This window comes from Echinops telfairi, unplaced genomic scaffold (genome assembly GCF_000313985.2).
Source record: "Echinops telfairi isolate 266 unplaced genomic scaffold, ASM31398v2 ScPeMD7_7467;HRSCAF=8505_1, whole genome shotgun sequence".
Lineage (NCBI taxonomy): Eukaryota > Metazoa > Chordata > Mammalia > Afrosoricida > Tenrecidae > Echinops > Echinops telfairi.
Genome location: NW_022111368.1, coordinates 29,740,250 through 29,752,395, shown reverse-complemented (window position 1 = coordinate 29,752,395; position 12,146 = coordinate 29,740,250). Strand labels below are relative to the sequence as shown.

At 45.6% G+C, this 12,146-nt stretch overlaps 1 protein-coding gene across 2 annotated transcripts; it reads right to left on the bottom strand.

Moving 5' to 3' along the window:
* Window positions 1–2,870: 2,870 nt before the first annotated feature.
* Window positions 2,871–11,860, bottom strand: POLE4 (DNA polymerase epsilon 4, accessory subunit). 2 transcript variants are annotated; one of them, XM_045283983.1, is made up of 4 exons: window positions 11,651–11,860; window positions 11,041–11,125; window positions 8,109–8,150; window positions 2,871–3,168 (listed from the first exon to the last, which is right to left on the bottom strand). In XM_045283983.1, the coding sequence occupies exons 1-4, from the start codon at window positions 11,858–11,860 to the stop codon at window positions 3,155–3,157; spliced, it is 351 nt and encodes a 116-aa protein (XP_045139918.1). In that variant the 3' UTR covers window positions 2,871–3,154. The 2 variants fall into 2 exon arrangements, with proteins under 2 accessions (XP_045139918.1, XP_045139917.1); XM_045283982.1 differs by lacking the exon at window positions 2,871–3,168 and adding an exon at window positions 5,925–6,419.
* Window positions 11,861–12,146: the final 286 nt, after the last annotated feature.

Sequence of the window (12,146 nt, the reverse complement as noted above, 5' to 3'; positions counted from 1 at the left end):
GGGGTCCATGTGCAACTTAAGTCTTCAAAGAAACTGCCTTACTTTTCAACACTTTCAAGAGGTCTTGTGCAGCAGATTTACCCAGTGCAACTCATCTTTGGATCTCTAGATTGCTGCTTCCATAATCACAGATTGTGAGTTCAAGCAAGACAAAATCCTTGACAAATTCAATCTTTTCTCCAATTTATGATGGTGCTACCTATTGGTCCAATTGTGAGGCTCCTCATTTCCTTTATGTTGAGTTGTAATCCGTATTGAAGGCTGCAAACCTTGATCTTCTTCAGCAAGTATTTCAAGTCCTCCTTGTGTTTAGCAAGCTTGTCATCTGCAGTTTGCAAGGTGTTCAAGTCTTCCTCCTATCCTAATATCATACTCTTCTCCATATAATCCAAGTTCTCTGATTATTTGCTCAGCAGATAATGAACTACCAGCTACGCAGCAACAGAAAGGAACACACTACAGATACATGCACCCAACGTGGTTGAAATGCAAATGCACCGTGCCAACTAAAGAACCCATTCCATTTGTATAACACTGTGGAAAAAGCAAAACTATAGGGAACAACATAAAAAAAATCAGTGGTTTCCAAGAAGCCTGGGGTGATGGGAAAGAATGACGAGGGACAGAGCAACAGGTGTTTTGTGGTAATGAAATTATTCTGTACCTTGTGATGGCATATATGGGCATTTATTCAAACTCATAGATGATATATGAATTATATGCCAATAAAACTGGTAAAAAAAAAAATTCAGTGAAAAACTGATAAAAAATGGGAAAACAAAAAAACCCTCCCAGAGCTATAATCTAAAGAATAAATTTTTGCTGGGAAAAATAAAACAACTCCTTAAAAAAAAAGATATCACATAAGAAAATTTAGTAATTATGTAGTAAAATTCACTCAGCCGATAAAAGGGAGAACTCAGAGATGGTAAGTGGTTAAGTCAATGGAGATGAGAGAGCTGGGTGAAATCTGAAGTCTTCAGAGCCTTGTCCTCAGTCCTTTCCAGGAAAGCGGTGTTTTCCTCCTTACCGTTCAGTTAGAAGTGCATCCCAGCAGCTTCCTGTGGCGGTCACAACGAACGACGGCAAACGCAGCCGCTCCTGCGTAATGCCACCGGTTGTCAGAAGTCTGGCGTGGTGTGCTTGGATCCCTTGCTCAGGATCTCAAAGACTCAAGTGAAGGTGTCAACTGACCTGGGCCCTTCTCTGGAAACACTAAGGGAGCATCCGCTCCCAAGCTCCTTCAGGTCCCTGGCAAAATGCAGATCCATGAAGCTGTAGGACTGACGTCCTCACTTCCTTGCTGGCTAGATGGCGGTGGTCATGCTCAGCATCTAAAGGGAGGTATATCTATCTTTAAAGTTAGCTACAACCGTTTGAGTTTTCATACTTCTATTTTCTGGCATCATCTGACATCCAATTATCTCCTCGGCCAGGCCAGGAAAAAGCATTTTTTTAAGCACACATTATCTGATAATCCAGAAATGTGTATTTTATGATTGATTAGTAATTTTAATTACACCCACAACATCCCTTTTGCCACATATTGTAACATATTTATAAACATAACATCAACATGCAACAAGTCATGGGGGTCCAAAGTCTGCCCACCATATACATCTTACATAAGATCTAATACATACATATACATAGATAAGTAAAACTTTAAAAACTTTTACTGAAATATATCCAATGTTTTTATCATTTAAAAAACTGTGGCAATCTTACATTAGTATGGTGATCTACCAACTGGATGTATTTTATAATTTCATATTACCATGTGCATTGATAATAGTAGGGTCAAGCAAGGGCTTCAAGGGTCTGTGTAACCCCTGAAATCACAAGCAAACATGTCTACATTCACAAGAGAGCAAAGGCAGATTGGGGACATTTTATAGGACACGTGACCGATGCTCCCTCATGGCTGCCAGGCCAGGGAAAATGAGGAAAGACCTGCCTGCGGAGGCCTCACAAACGAGGAAAGTCTGGGGAGACAAGGCAATTCAGTGCAGTGCTGCACAGTGCTTTGAACAGTCTTGGAGCAGAAACATGCCATTATTAGTGCCTGTTATCTAAACATTTCAGGAGTTTAGTTATTAAGAACATATGACTGTTACTTAGTTTGGACAAATGAACCATGGTAATATAAGATGTGGACAATGGGGACACTAGCTGAGGAGTATGCTAAAATTCTCTGTAACTATCTTTACAATTTTTCTGTACATCTAAAATTATTCTAAAATATTTGGGAATTTTAAAAAAGTGTTAGGACTGAGCATCTAATCATTTTTCTAGGGAGACCCATGTGATTTTATCTGGGAGTAAGATAAAATACTTCAAAAAAAAAATACTTAGGAACAACTGTACCAGGCTTCTTCAAGGCTGTCATGAAGACTGAGGAAAAATTAAAATTGAAAAAAAACAAAACCACCACTGCTATCAAGCTGATTCTGTCTTTCAGGGACCCCGTAAGGTAGAAATTTATTCCTTAGGGTCTCCGAGACTGTAAATCCTTCGGAGCAGACTGCTCACCTTTCTCCCTAGGGTTAGAAACGCTGATCATGGTTACCAAAGCTAACCCTACTAAGACACTTGGGCTCCTGCTCCTTCACCTCAATGGTCTAAATGCCAAGCCTCCTTCCTATTTCCCACCCCACCCTTAGAAAACAAAAGTTTAGTTTTACAATCTAACATCATGTTTATGTGAAACTTCAGAGCCGTATGTGGCATGTTTTAAATTCTGGATCCATATTCTGCTGAGAAAGTGAAGAGCAAAACAAGGCTGAGGTTTCGAATGGCTGGCAGGGTGACGGGCAGGCGGAAGACTGGACATGGTGGTTCCCCAGGGAAAGGCAGCGTATGAAACCAAGTGCACTGAAGCTGGTCAGAAACTTTATTTGAGTCCTCTCCATTCACCGAGCAATATATGCAAAACACATTCCCAAACTCTGCCCTGGCCAGCAGCGGCTGTATCCAGCCTGAGTGGAAAACGGATTCACGGAATGGAAGACTTTGTAGAGATCTCGGGCTGTCCCGGCACGAATGAAGGTAGAAGAGAGAAATATTCCACAGACAGTGTGCTGCAGAGCGGGGGCCCTTCAGGGTGGGGCTGGCTGAAGGATGCAGGTAAAGGCTCCCACTGAAAGCTCCTCAATCAATCCAAAGTACCTAGAAAATACAAAGAGTGATGTATAAAAAGCAAGGCACCTTGGGGATTGTGCAACAAACTGAGCAAAGTTCAAGTGGAAGCTGCAGCCCTTCTCAGAAGCCAAAAAATAGTTTTGAGGAATATCCATTCAGAAGACTCCTGGGGAGAAAATGCATCATGGGAGGATGGACAGACTACCATACGAGTTCTGAGAGTAAGAATGAGAGACAGGAAGGTGCTAAGTCACTGTGCTAGTGCGCATTCATACGGCTTTGCTGGTGAAAATGTGTATCAGAAAGCTCTGACATCGCATGCGCATGCATCCACAATCACACTTGTGACATTTCCAGAAGTGAACTGCAGCCTGGGTCACCGTCATCCAACACAGCAATGTTTTCCAAAGTGGGTGACCCCAGGCCCTCGGGCACCACAGTGATCCAGGGAGGTGCAAAAGCAGACACTTACATGTTATTCTGGATTTTGGGCTACAGTACAAAAGTTTTTAATTGCAAGGGGGGCGCTCGGTAATTTTTTCTCCCCTGAAAAGGGGCAGGACCCCGCATATAGGCATACCTCGCTTTATGGCACTATGCCTTACTGTGCATTGCAGACACCATGTCTTCTACCAATTGGCAAGTGTATTGGCATCATTTGCCCAAGAGCGTGTGCTCACTTACTATCTGTGTCACATGTGGTAATTCTCAAACATTTCAAACATTTTTGGAATTCAACTGCATACTGCCTGACTCGCCACCCCTGATTTGATTCCGACTCACAGCAACCCTGCAGTACAGAACAGAACTGCCCCTGTGGGTTTCCGAGAGTGTAACTTTTTCCGGGAGTAGAAAGCCCCGTCTTCCTCCAGCACGGAGCAGCTGGTGGTTTCAAACTGCTGACTTTGCGGTTAGCAAAACCATTACATTACCAGCGCTCCTTTTACTGCAGTGTAATGTAAATGTAAGTTTTATATGGACTGGGATACCATTACAAATATATATATATCACAAAACTCACATATTTGCTTTATTGCGTGTGGTCTGTGTTTATGTACAAGGTGCCCATTAGTCAGATACCATCACTTTGGATGCTATTTGTATAGTAAAGGTATGAGTCATGGTCATGAGGTAGGGCACACATAATCAGAACATAATCCCTGACACCGAGCATCTGCTCTGGCCAGGCCTGAGCGCACTGTATCTGCTCTGTGCCCAGGTACATTGAGCTGGAGATGGGCACAGGGTGGCACACAGGGCTGCCACAGTCCAAGCACGAGCAGCCCCATGGTGTACAGAGACCATTGCAAGTGAGCACTCAGGTCCCTCGAGGCTGGCCCCACATGTAATTGCAGTGACAGGGCAGTGACAGGGCAGAGCAGGCATAGGTACACACCGTCTCAGCCCCACAAGGCCCCTAGGCAGTCAATCAGACCCACATCAATCCCTCGATACACGAGGGTCTCATACTCGCCATTCTGTGTGAGCAGGAGGTTCCAACAATCTGATCACAGCAGCCAACTATCTCAGGTCAAGACAGAATTTGTATAGCTATGGTGCTGACCTTGTCCAACTGGGTGACCTCTCGGCCTGGGTGCAAAGAACGACATTCCTCTTAGGCCAGAGCCAGCACCCTGTCAAAAGCTGTTTCAGGTCAGGATGGAAAAAAGTGATTTCTCCCTGCACTAGAGGAAGCAGTCTGTAGAGAGGGAAAGGGCTCCTGCCAGGGGAAGAGCTGCTTAGAAACACAGGGCTTGGCTAGGGAGGGGCCACTGCTAGGAACCAACCCTGCACATCAGTAGGTACTAAGATGAAGAAAGAGTGAATGTTAAATTCATTGGACAAATGAAGAAAACCGGAAACGGATGTCAACAACACTAGAAATATACTGGTAAAGCATGCTTATGAGAACCACACAGGCAGTTTGTATGTTATGTAAAACCATAGAACACATGCACTATTGCATAAGGACATGGTATACACGAGGTGAGTAGTACAAGAAAAAATGAAGTACATTTTGCAAGGAAAGAATTAAAAATCATTTTAGAAAGTTCCAGTCCAAAATCAGGGAATGAGTCCACAAGTTGTGTACACCCTACTCCAAGAGTCCATTCAAAAGGAAAATTGAGTTTTAAAAATATAAACCTACAATTAAGCCTCCTGAGCGCAACAAAAATCTGAATAAAAGTCTGATCAGACTGTTTTTAAAAAAATTCAGCAGAGCAAAAATCAGTCTACCCTGTACCCAAAAGGGCTTGCAAGTAGAAGCAACCTACCTGCTGAGTACCAGGGGAAGTCCAGAGGCAAACACCAGAATGGCAGGGAGCAAGGTGTGACATAAGGCTAGGCTAAAAGTGGTTCATACTTGAAGGTCTGTATGCAAAAGAGTTGACTCCTTTCTCCCCCCACCCCTGAATTTTCCCTGCACATAGCACGTCCAAAAGACAGGTCCTTGAACTTGACATGGAAAAACCTCAGAGGCTCCTCTAAAGAATGAATGGCCTTGTGGAGAGAACTGGACTAGTTTGGGGTCCCCCAGTATAACATCAACATCTAATGCCATCTCTGTTCACCCTACCATAGAGCTGACAGGCAACAACCTTACACACACACACACACACACACACACAGAGAGAAGTTCCAAACAGCCTTCTTAGTCCCTCATTCTTAAATACAGTGAAAATTCACATATCACCATGCATTTGAAGAAAGCCTACCTCGTAAAGAGACCAAAGTTTATTAAAAATAAGAACAGTAATAAAAACCTTTAATAAATTCAGAAGAATAGTAATGTGAGAAAAGCAAAGCATATCTCTATTTTTTCCATAAATGGATTAAAAATGGCAAGTTTATGCTGAAACTCATTAATAAAGCTGAATATAAATATTTTTTCTAAGCAATGAAAAGCCAGTAAGAAAAGGCAAATCCAAAATTAATTAATTAATTAAAAAATTTTAAAGGGCAAATCTAAAAGTTAGAGCAGGCAGGACAAAGTAAACTTGGCCTCCAATGCTGTTTTTTCCTGAAGGCATTTGGCAGTCTGAAAGATACAGCTGAGAAACCAGGCATGTTTTTGGACAGCTCAGGCACCAACAGCCAAATGCCAGGATCCGGCCATGTAGGGAAGGTCTGACAATCCTCCTTTCTTCAAGCTAGAGTCCCAAAACGCTGCACCCTCAGGGGAAGGCAGACACTCTCGCCTGCACCACAGATGACCAGGAATCCTCAAGCCTTAGAGTTGGACTAAGGAGGCCCAACAGGGCTCATTCCCCGGGTGCCTAGAGACAACAAAGAGAAACCTTCTTTGGAGAAAGGATTTATTATATAGGCCTCAAACTATCCAACAAGTAACTCTTCAGATATCATGACTCGTACATAAATCAGAACCTTGACATATGGAGGAAATGACCATGACATGGCACTCGGAGAAACAACGGACAATGAAATCCTTCTTCCCCTTGGCTCTCTTCACGTCCAAGGCCTACCGGGACAGGTTTCAGCAGAGCTCCCAGACTAAGACAAACTAAGACCTGTCGATCTACTTCTGAAAATTAACTACCGAAAGCCCTCTGGAGTATAATCAAATATTGTCTGATAAAGCTATTTATGAGGAGGCCCTAGTCTTCTGATTCCCAGGGGTCCGAACACTGCACTTGCGCCTACCAAAGATGGTGCAGGACCTCGCAATGTTTCGTTCCACTGTTCATGGATCACCAGTGAGTCTGAGCTAACGGTATCTAATGGCAACAGAAGTCCAAGGGAGGCATTAGACCATGGCAGCGGAGAGAGTCAGTATAAGGAATCTAGTCAAATACACACAAGTAATTAGAGAGCAATAGAAAGCAAATGCTAGATGGCATTTTAACAACTACTGCCCACACCATGCAAGAGAAAACTCCTTGGAGGCTGGCATGGCAATGGGGAGCAGAAAGGAGGGAGATCTGAAGTAGGGTGGCCTTGGATTTGAAGAGAGCCACAGAGGAGGGGGCTATGGAGAGAAAAACCACTTAAGGTTTCTCCATTTCTGTTCTTGGCACCTCCCACCCCTGCCAACTTACTATTATCCAAAGGGCACTAGTGTCATCTCTTTACAATACAAATTTGATCCTATCTCTCATCTCTACAAAAGAGCTGGTAATTAGAACTGAACAGGAAAGAAGCTTCCAACATTTGTGAATAAAAGGCTTACAGGAAGTCAATTAACGAACTAAAAGACATTTGAAAGAATTGATCAAAAGACTATGGGACCAAGGTTGATAGGGGGGTATAGAACAAAGATCTAAAGGGTGAAACAAATCAAGAAACTTCTGAGGGTAATGAGGCACGAAAGAAAGGATGATAACACCGTGGGGTGGGGGGTGGGGGTGGGGGTGAAGGTGAGAATGAACTGAGGGCAAACGGCTTTCACAAAGCCATTCAACAGAACATAAGTAGCAAAAAGTAGCAGAAATAGCTCTGAGAGAAGGGAGCTCAAATATTTGCTATTTCAGTGACAAGATTTAGTTAGTTCACAGAAGTTAATCCAAATTCCTAACATAACAGATACAAAAATGCAGAAATTTCACTGTTGCAAAATAGTCACTTTATGTATTGGAAAAGGAACAAGAATTGTTTCTGATCTCTAGTATTAGGATGAAGAAAAAGGTTTCTATCTCTAGATAGTCAGAGTCAGACTTCTGGATTTATCCAGCTCCACCAGGGTCTTTATATCCTCTCCCATTTCATTATGGCTTATCATTTTCAGGACGTTCTGTCACAAGGGACGAAACACAGGAATCTCACGATTTAGCAAGTCTGTGTTATCTATCTACCAGGAAGTAGAAATAAATATGCTAACAAAGCAAGGAAAAGCCAACCATTCATTTCCTAAAGATTTAAACTGAAAAAAAAAAAAAAAAAGATTTAAACTGAAAGCACTAGCAAGGAAGATACAGGTAGAAGTGATTACCCACTGATAGTGAACTCACCTTTCAGAAAAGCAAATTCATCCACAGCTTCTATTGCATTATCTGAAACACAAAGTAAAGGCCAGTTAACTAATTCTAATCATTTGGACATTAGCCCCAAATAGCACAAACCACATGGTGACCACCTTATTAGTAAGAATGGCATTATAACATTTTCAGATTACCACCTTGAACCTGTAGTTGGGGTTTATTTCTACTGGGCCACAAATTCTTTTTTTTTTTTTAACATTTTATTAGGGGCTCATACAACTGTTATCCCAATCCATACACACATCAATTGTGTAAAGCGCATTTGTACATCGTTTCTCAAAACATTTTCTCTCCACTTAAACCCCCGACATTAGGTCCTCATTTTTCCCCTCCCTCCCCGCTCCCCACTCCCTCATCAGCCCTTGATAGTTTATAAATGGGTATTTTGTCATATCTTTCCCTGTCCGACGTCTCCCTTCACCCACTTTTCAGTTGTCTGTCCCCAGGGAAAAGGTCACACACAGTTCCATGTAATCGGTTCCCTCTTTCCTACCCATTCTCCCTTTACCCTCCCTGTTTTGCCACTCACACCACTGGTCCTATAGGGCTCATCCGTCCTGGATTCCCTGTATTTTCAGTTCCTATCTGTACCAGTGTACCTCCTCTGGTCTAGCCAGTCTTGCAAGATCGAATTCGAGTCATGGAAGTGGGAGCGGGGAGGAAACATTTAGGAACTAGAGGAAAGTTGTATTTCTCATCATTGTTACATCGCACCCTGACTGGCTTGTCTCCTCCCCGAGACCCCTCTGCAAGGGGATCTCCAGTGTGGGCCACAAATTCTTACAAAGGAGTTATAAATCACTGCACCACACCTACCAATTGATGAATACATACACAATATATAGTCCATCCATACATGTATCCCTAGTCACAAGAGTTAAGAAAAGCCAGGTCACATATGGTTCGGTGAAGAAGAAAAAATCTAAGCCCTACTATTCCGATTCAAACCTACATTGAAAGAACTCCTGTGAAAGCCTTTAGAGCTCAGCAACACAGCAAACAAAGTGCGCATGCCAGAGTAAGTCAAAAGCATTGCTACAAAACCACAGCAACCTCTACTAAACAAAACATTATTTCTCACACGTCTCCCAGCTAGGTGGATGTATTTCTAAAGCAGGTATTTCCAGCTCTCTAAGAACCTCAGCAAGATCGACTGACACAGCGGCTGCAACAATGGGCTCAAGCATAAGAACATTTGTGAGGATGACGATGCAGAACCAACTCAACTCAACAGCACCTGGCAACCCTTCCCCCAGAGAACTAACTCTGTACTCTTCCATTTACATCATATCAAAATGACAGCTTGGGCATCCTTGAGGGACTCAGAGGTGTAGGGTGGATGGGATAAGGTTTCCCCGTGAGATTCCCCTAGGACCACTCCTGCTACCCCCCAAAGTTAGCAGGTGCGCTGTCATGATGGAAAAATGTTCCAACACAATGCTGTTGGCCTTTTCCTCTCCTGTTAAGGCTTTCAATTTTCTGGAAACCTTTCCTACTAAGTCCCTGTGATCATCCTGTGTCCTTTGAGAATATCTGGCATGACTACCCCCAAAACAGTCACTATAGCCTTCTGAGCCCACCTGTCTGCCTTCAATTTCAGTGGCCCAGGAGATCCCCTCAGAAGCCACTACTCTGATTGGACCTTTTATTGGAGGTACCTTTAGCAATACTGAGAAGAAAAAAAACACAAGATTGAGAACTAGCCTCTCTGTGCAACGTGACAGGCACGTGATTCTGGGGTGACTCCAGAACCACCAGCAGGTCCCACATCACCAATCAAGTGACTGACAAGCTTACCCCGACTCTCGCTCTGGCCGTGGAGCAGATGGCTCCAGTTCATGACCGATTAGTCGCTGCCGCTCGGGCTCAGCTGCTGATATTCAGGCTGTAGCTGATCCTGCCACTTACCAGCTTGGCTTCCACAGCATTGAACTAAATGAGCCTCTGCTGGTGCACACAGCAACCAGCCTCTTTAAGGAGTTGCATTACCATTACACCTGATGGCAGGAGGGGCTGGGATCCCCAAGGAGGAGGGCAGGTGTACTCAGTGCCCATGGGGGTAGATGATGGTCAGGCAGTCCTTCGCCACTGGAGGCTCTGGAGCTCCTTTATCTCCGTTGATGCCACATACTGGGAGGGCACAACCAGGGAAGCATGTCTGCACTTTACTGCCAAGGCCCTCACTCTGGCCATGGAGCAGATGGCTCCAGTGGAGGGGTGGGCAGCCACGGCAGGTTCTTTTGGGAGACCAGATTCCCAAAGTCACTACTGCCACATTACCAGCCAGATGATGCCTGGAATTATAGAATATAAAAGACCTCTCATACGGATATAAAATTTAATACAGTTTGACAAAGAAGGGGAAAAAAAGAACTAGCCTGCAGCCATCTTCTGATCACAGAGACCTGCTGAAACACATTTTGTTGTAATAAACCCATGCATGTATGAACTAGAATCGTAGTAGCAAAACTTGTTTAGTCTCCTCATTTCATAGATGGGAACTCACGCATGTTCAGAACATTACCAAAGAGACAAAGGGCTCAGTAATCCAACCCAACCCATAGTCCCAAGAACTGTCAAGCCTGCTACAATACAGTAGAGGGGATCTCTCCTCCGCTCCCTCCATACTCTGCTCCACCACACCTCCAGCCACTCAAAGCTGAGCCTCTGAAGTTAGGGCTTTCGGACACTGTGCCAGGTCAATGGAAAAACCGCCCAAAAGACCCTGTGGCACCCCACCTCGCATAGGGATACTTTCTAAATACCATGGATCCTTTCCTATCAGGAATTCCTTCTAGACCCTGGGGCACCCCTCCCAGCATAACGATAGCTTCTCCACTGGGGAAAAGAGAAGCCCAGACCAGCCCTCCTGTTTCCCTCCAAAAAGCATACGACACTCTACCCAAGTCTCTCCTCTGGAGGGTTTTCCTCTTTCCTTGTTGAGCGCAGCAATACGCATCTTTCGCAATGGTCTCCACAAACAATTCCTGCGGAGCAAACAGGAGTTTATCAGTGGGATCTAGCAGTTCTTGGTAAGCAATGCCCGTTGTTGCGGGGAGGGTTTTTTTTCCGCCCCCCTGAAGTTGAAGGCTGTCTTGAGTTTCATTAGTCTCTTCCCCTTCCTCTCTTCCAACAGCCCAGAATGACAAATCCCCTCCTTTTACTTGTCAATCACTCACTCATCCACTTGAGACGCCTATAAAGTGTGTTAGCCACTTTTGACGCAAATTAAAATCGCTACCCAGGTCCCCTTGAGGAGCCCGGAGAGCGAACAAACCAATACAACTACTGCAAGCATGGAACTCTTTCCGCCTAGCGCCTCAGCTGAGTCTATCAGCAAACCCCGCCCACCCCTTCCGCCTCCGCCCCAAACGCCGCTAAGCTCCGCCCCCATAGCTCCACCCCCTAGGACGTCCCCGAAGTCCCGCCCCCAGCTGCCCCGGCTCGCTGGCGCGCGCGCTCTCTCTCCCTCCCGCTACCGCCCGCGGGGTGGGCCCGCGCTCGCGCCGCACCGCGGCTCGTGCCAGAATGAAGATGGCGTCCTGTGCGGCGAGCGTCACGTCGGGGTCCGCCTTCACCAGGGCCTTTACTCGCGCCAGAGGGAGCCTCGAAAGACGCATCCCAGGCCCAGTCGTCGGGGCTTGAGGCTGCGGGGCCACTGCCTCGCCACTAGGCCCCTCCTCCTCTTGGGATACCCCACTCCCCGTCGCCGCCGCCGCCATCCCAAACCTGAGCGTGCTGCGCGCGGCCGCTGTCTGAGCGCGCGCATGCGGCGCCCGCCCCTTTCCCGCGCGGGCTTGTAGCCACGCCCCTCCGGCCGGCCGGGGAGCCTCCCCGGGATCGCCGCCAGCGGAGACGGCGGACCGAGCAGCACGCTCCACGCCGTCTTTGTCTCCGCTGCCCTTCGAGACTGGTTCTCACGGTTGCGGTTCCCCAGTGATGCTAATTACCTCCTCTTCCACCCACTCAGCCCTCCCGACTGGATCACAGGGCAGAATTCCCTTAGGG

Bases quoted from the DNA above. Each gene is read 5' to 3' on its own strand.
- POLE4 (XM_045283982.1), bottom strand. From the start codon at position 11,860: ATGGCGGCGGCGGCGACGGGGAGTGGGGTATCCCAAGAGGAGGAGGGG. The intron at 11,126-11,650 runs GTGCGGCGCGAG...TTTGCTCCGCAG, and splicing joins TCATTCTGGCACGAGCCGCG to GAATTGTTTGTGGAGACCAT. The intron at 8,151-11,040 runs GTAGAGTGTCGT...TTTGTGTTTCAG, and splicing joins CCTCCAGAGGAGAGACTTGG to ATAATGCAATAGAAGCTGTG.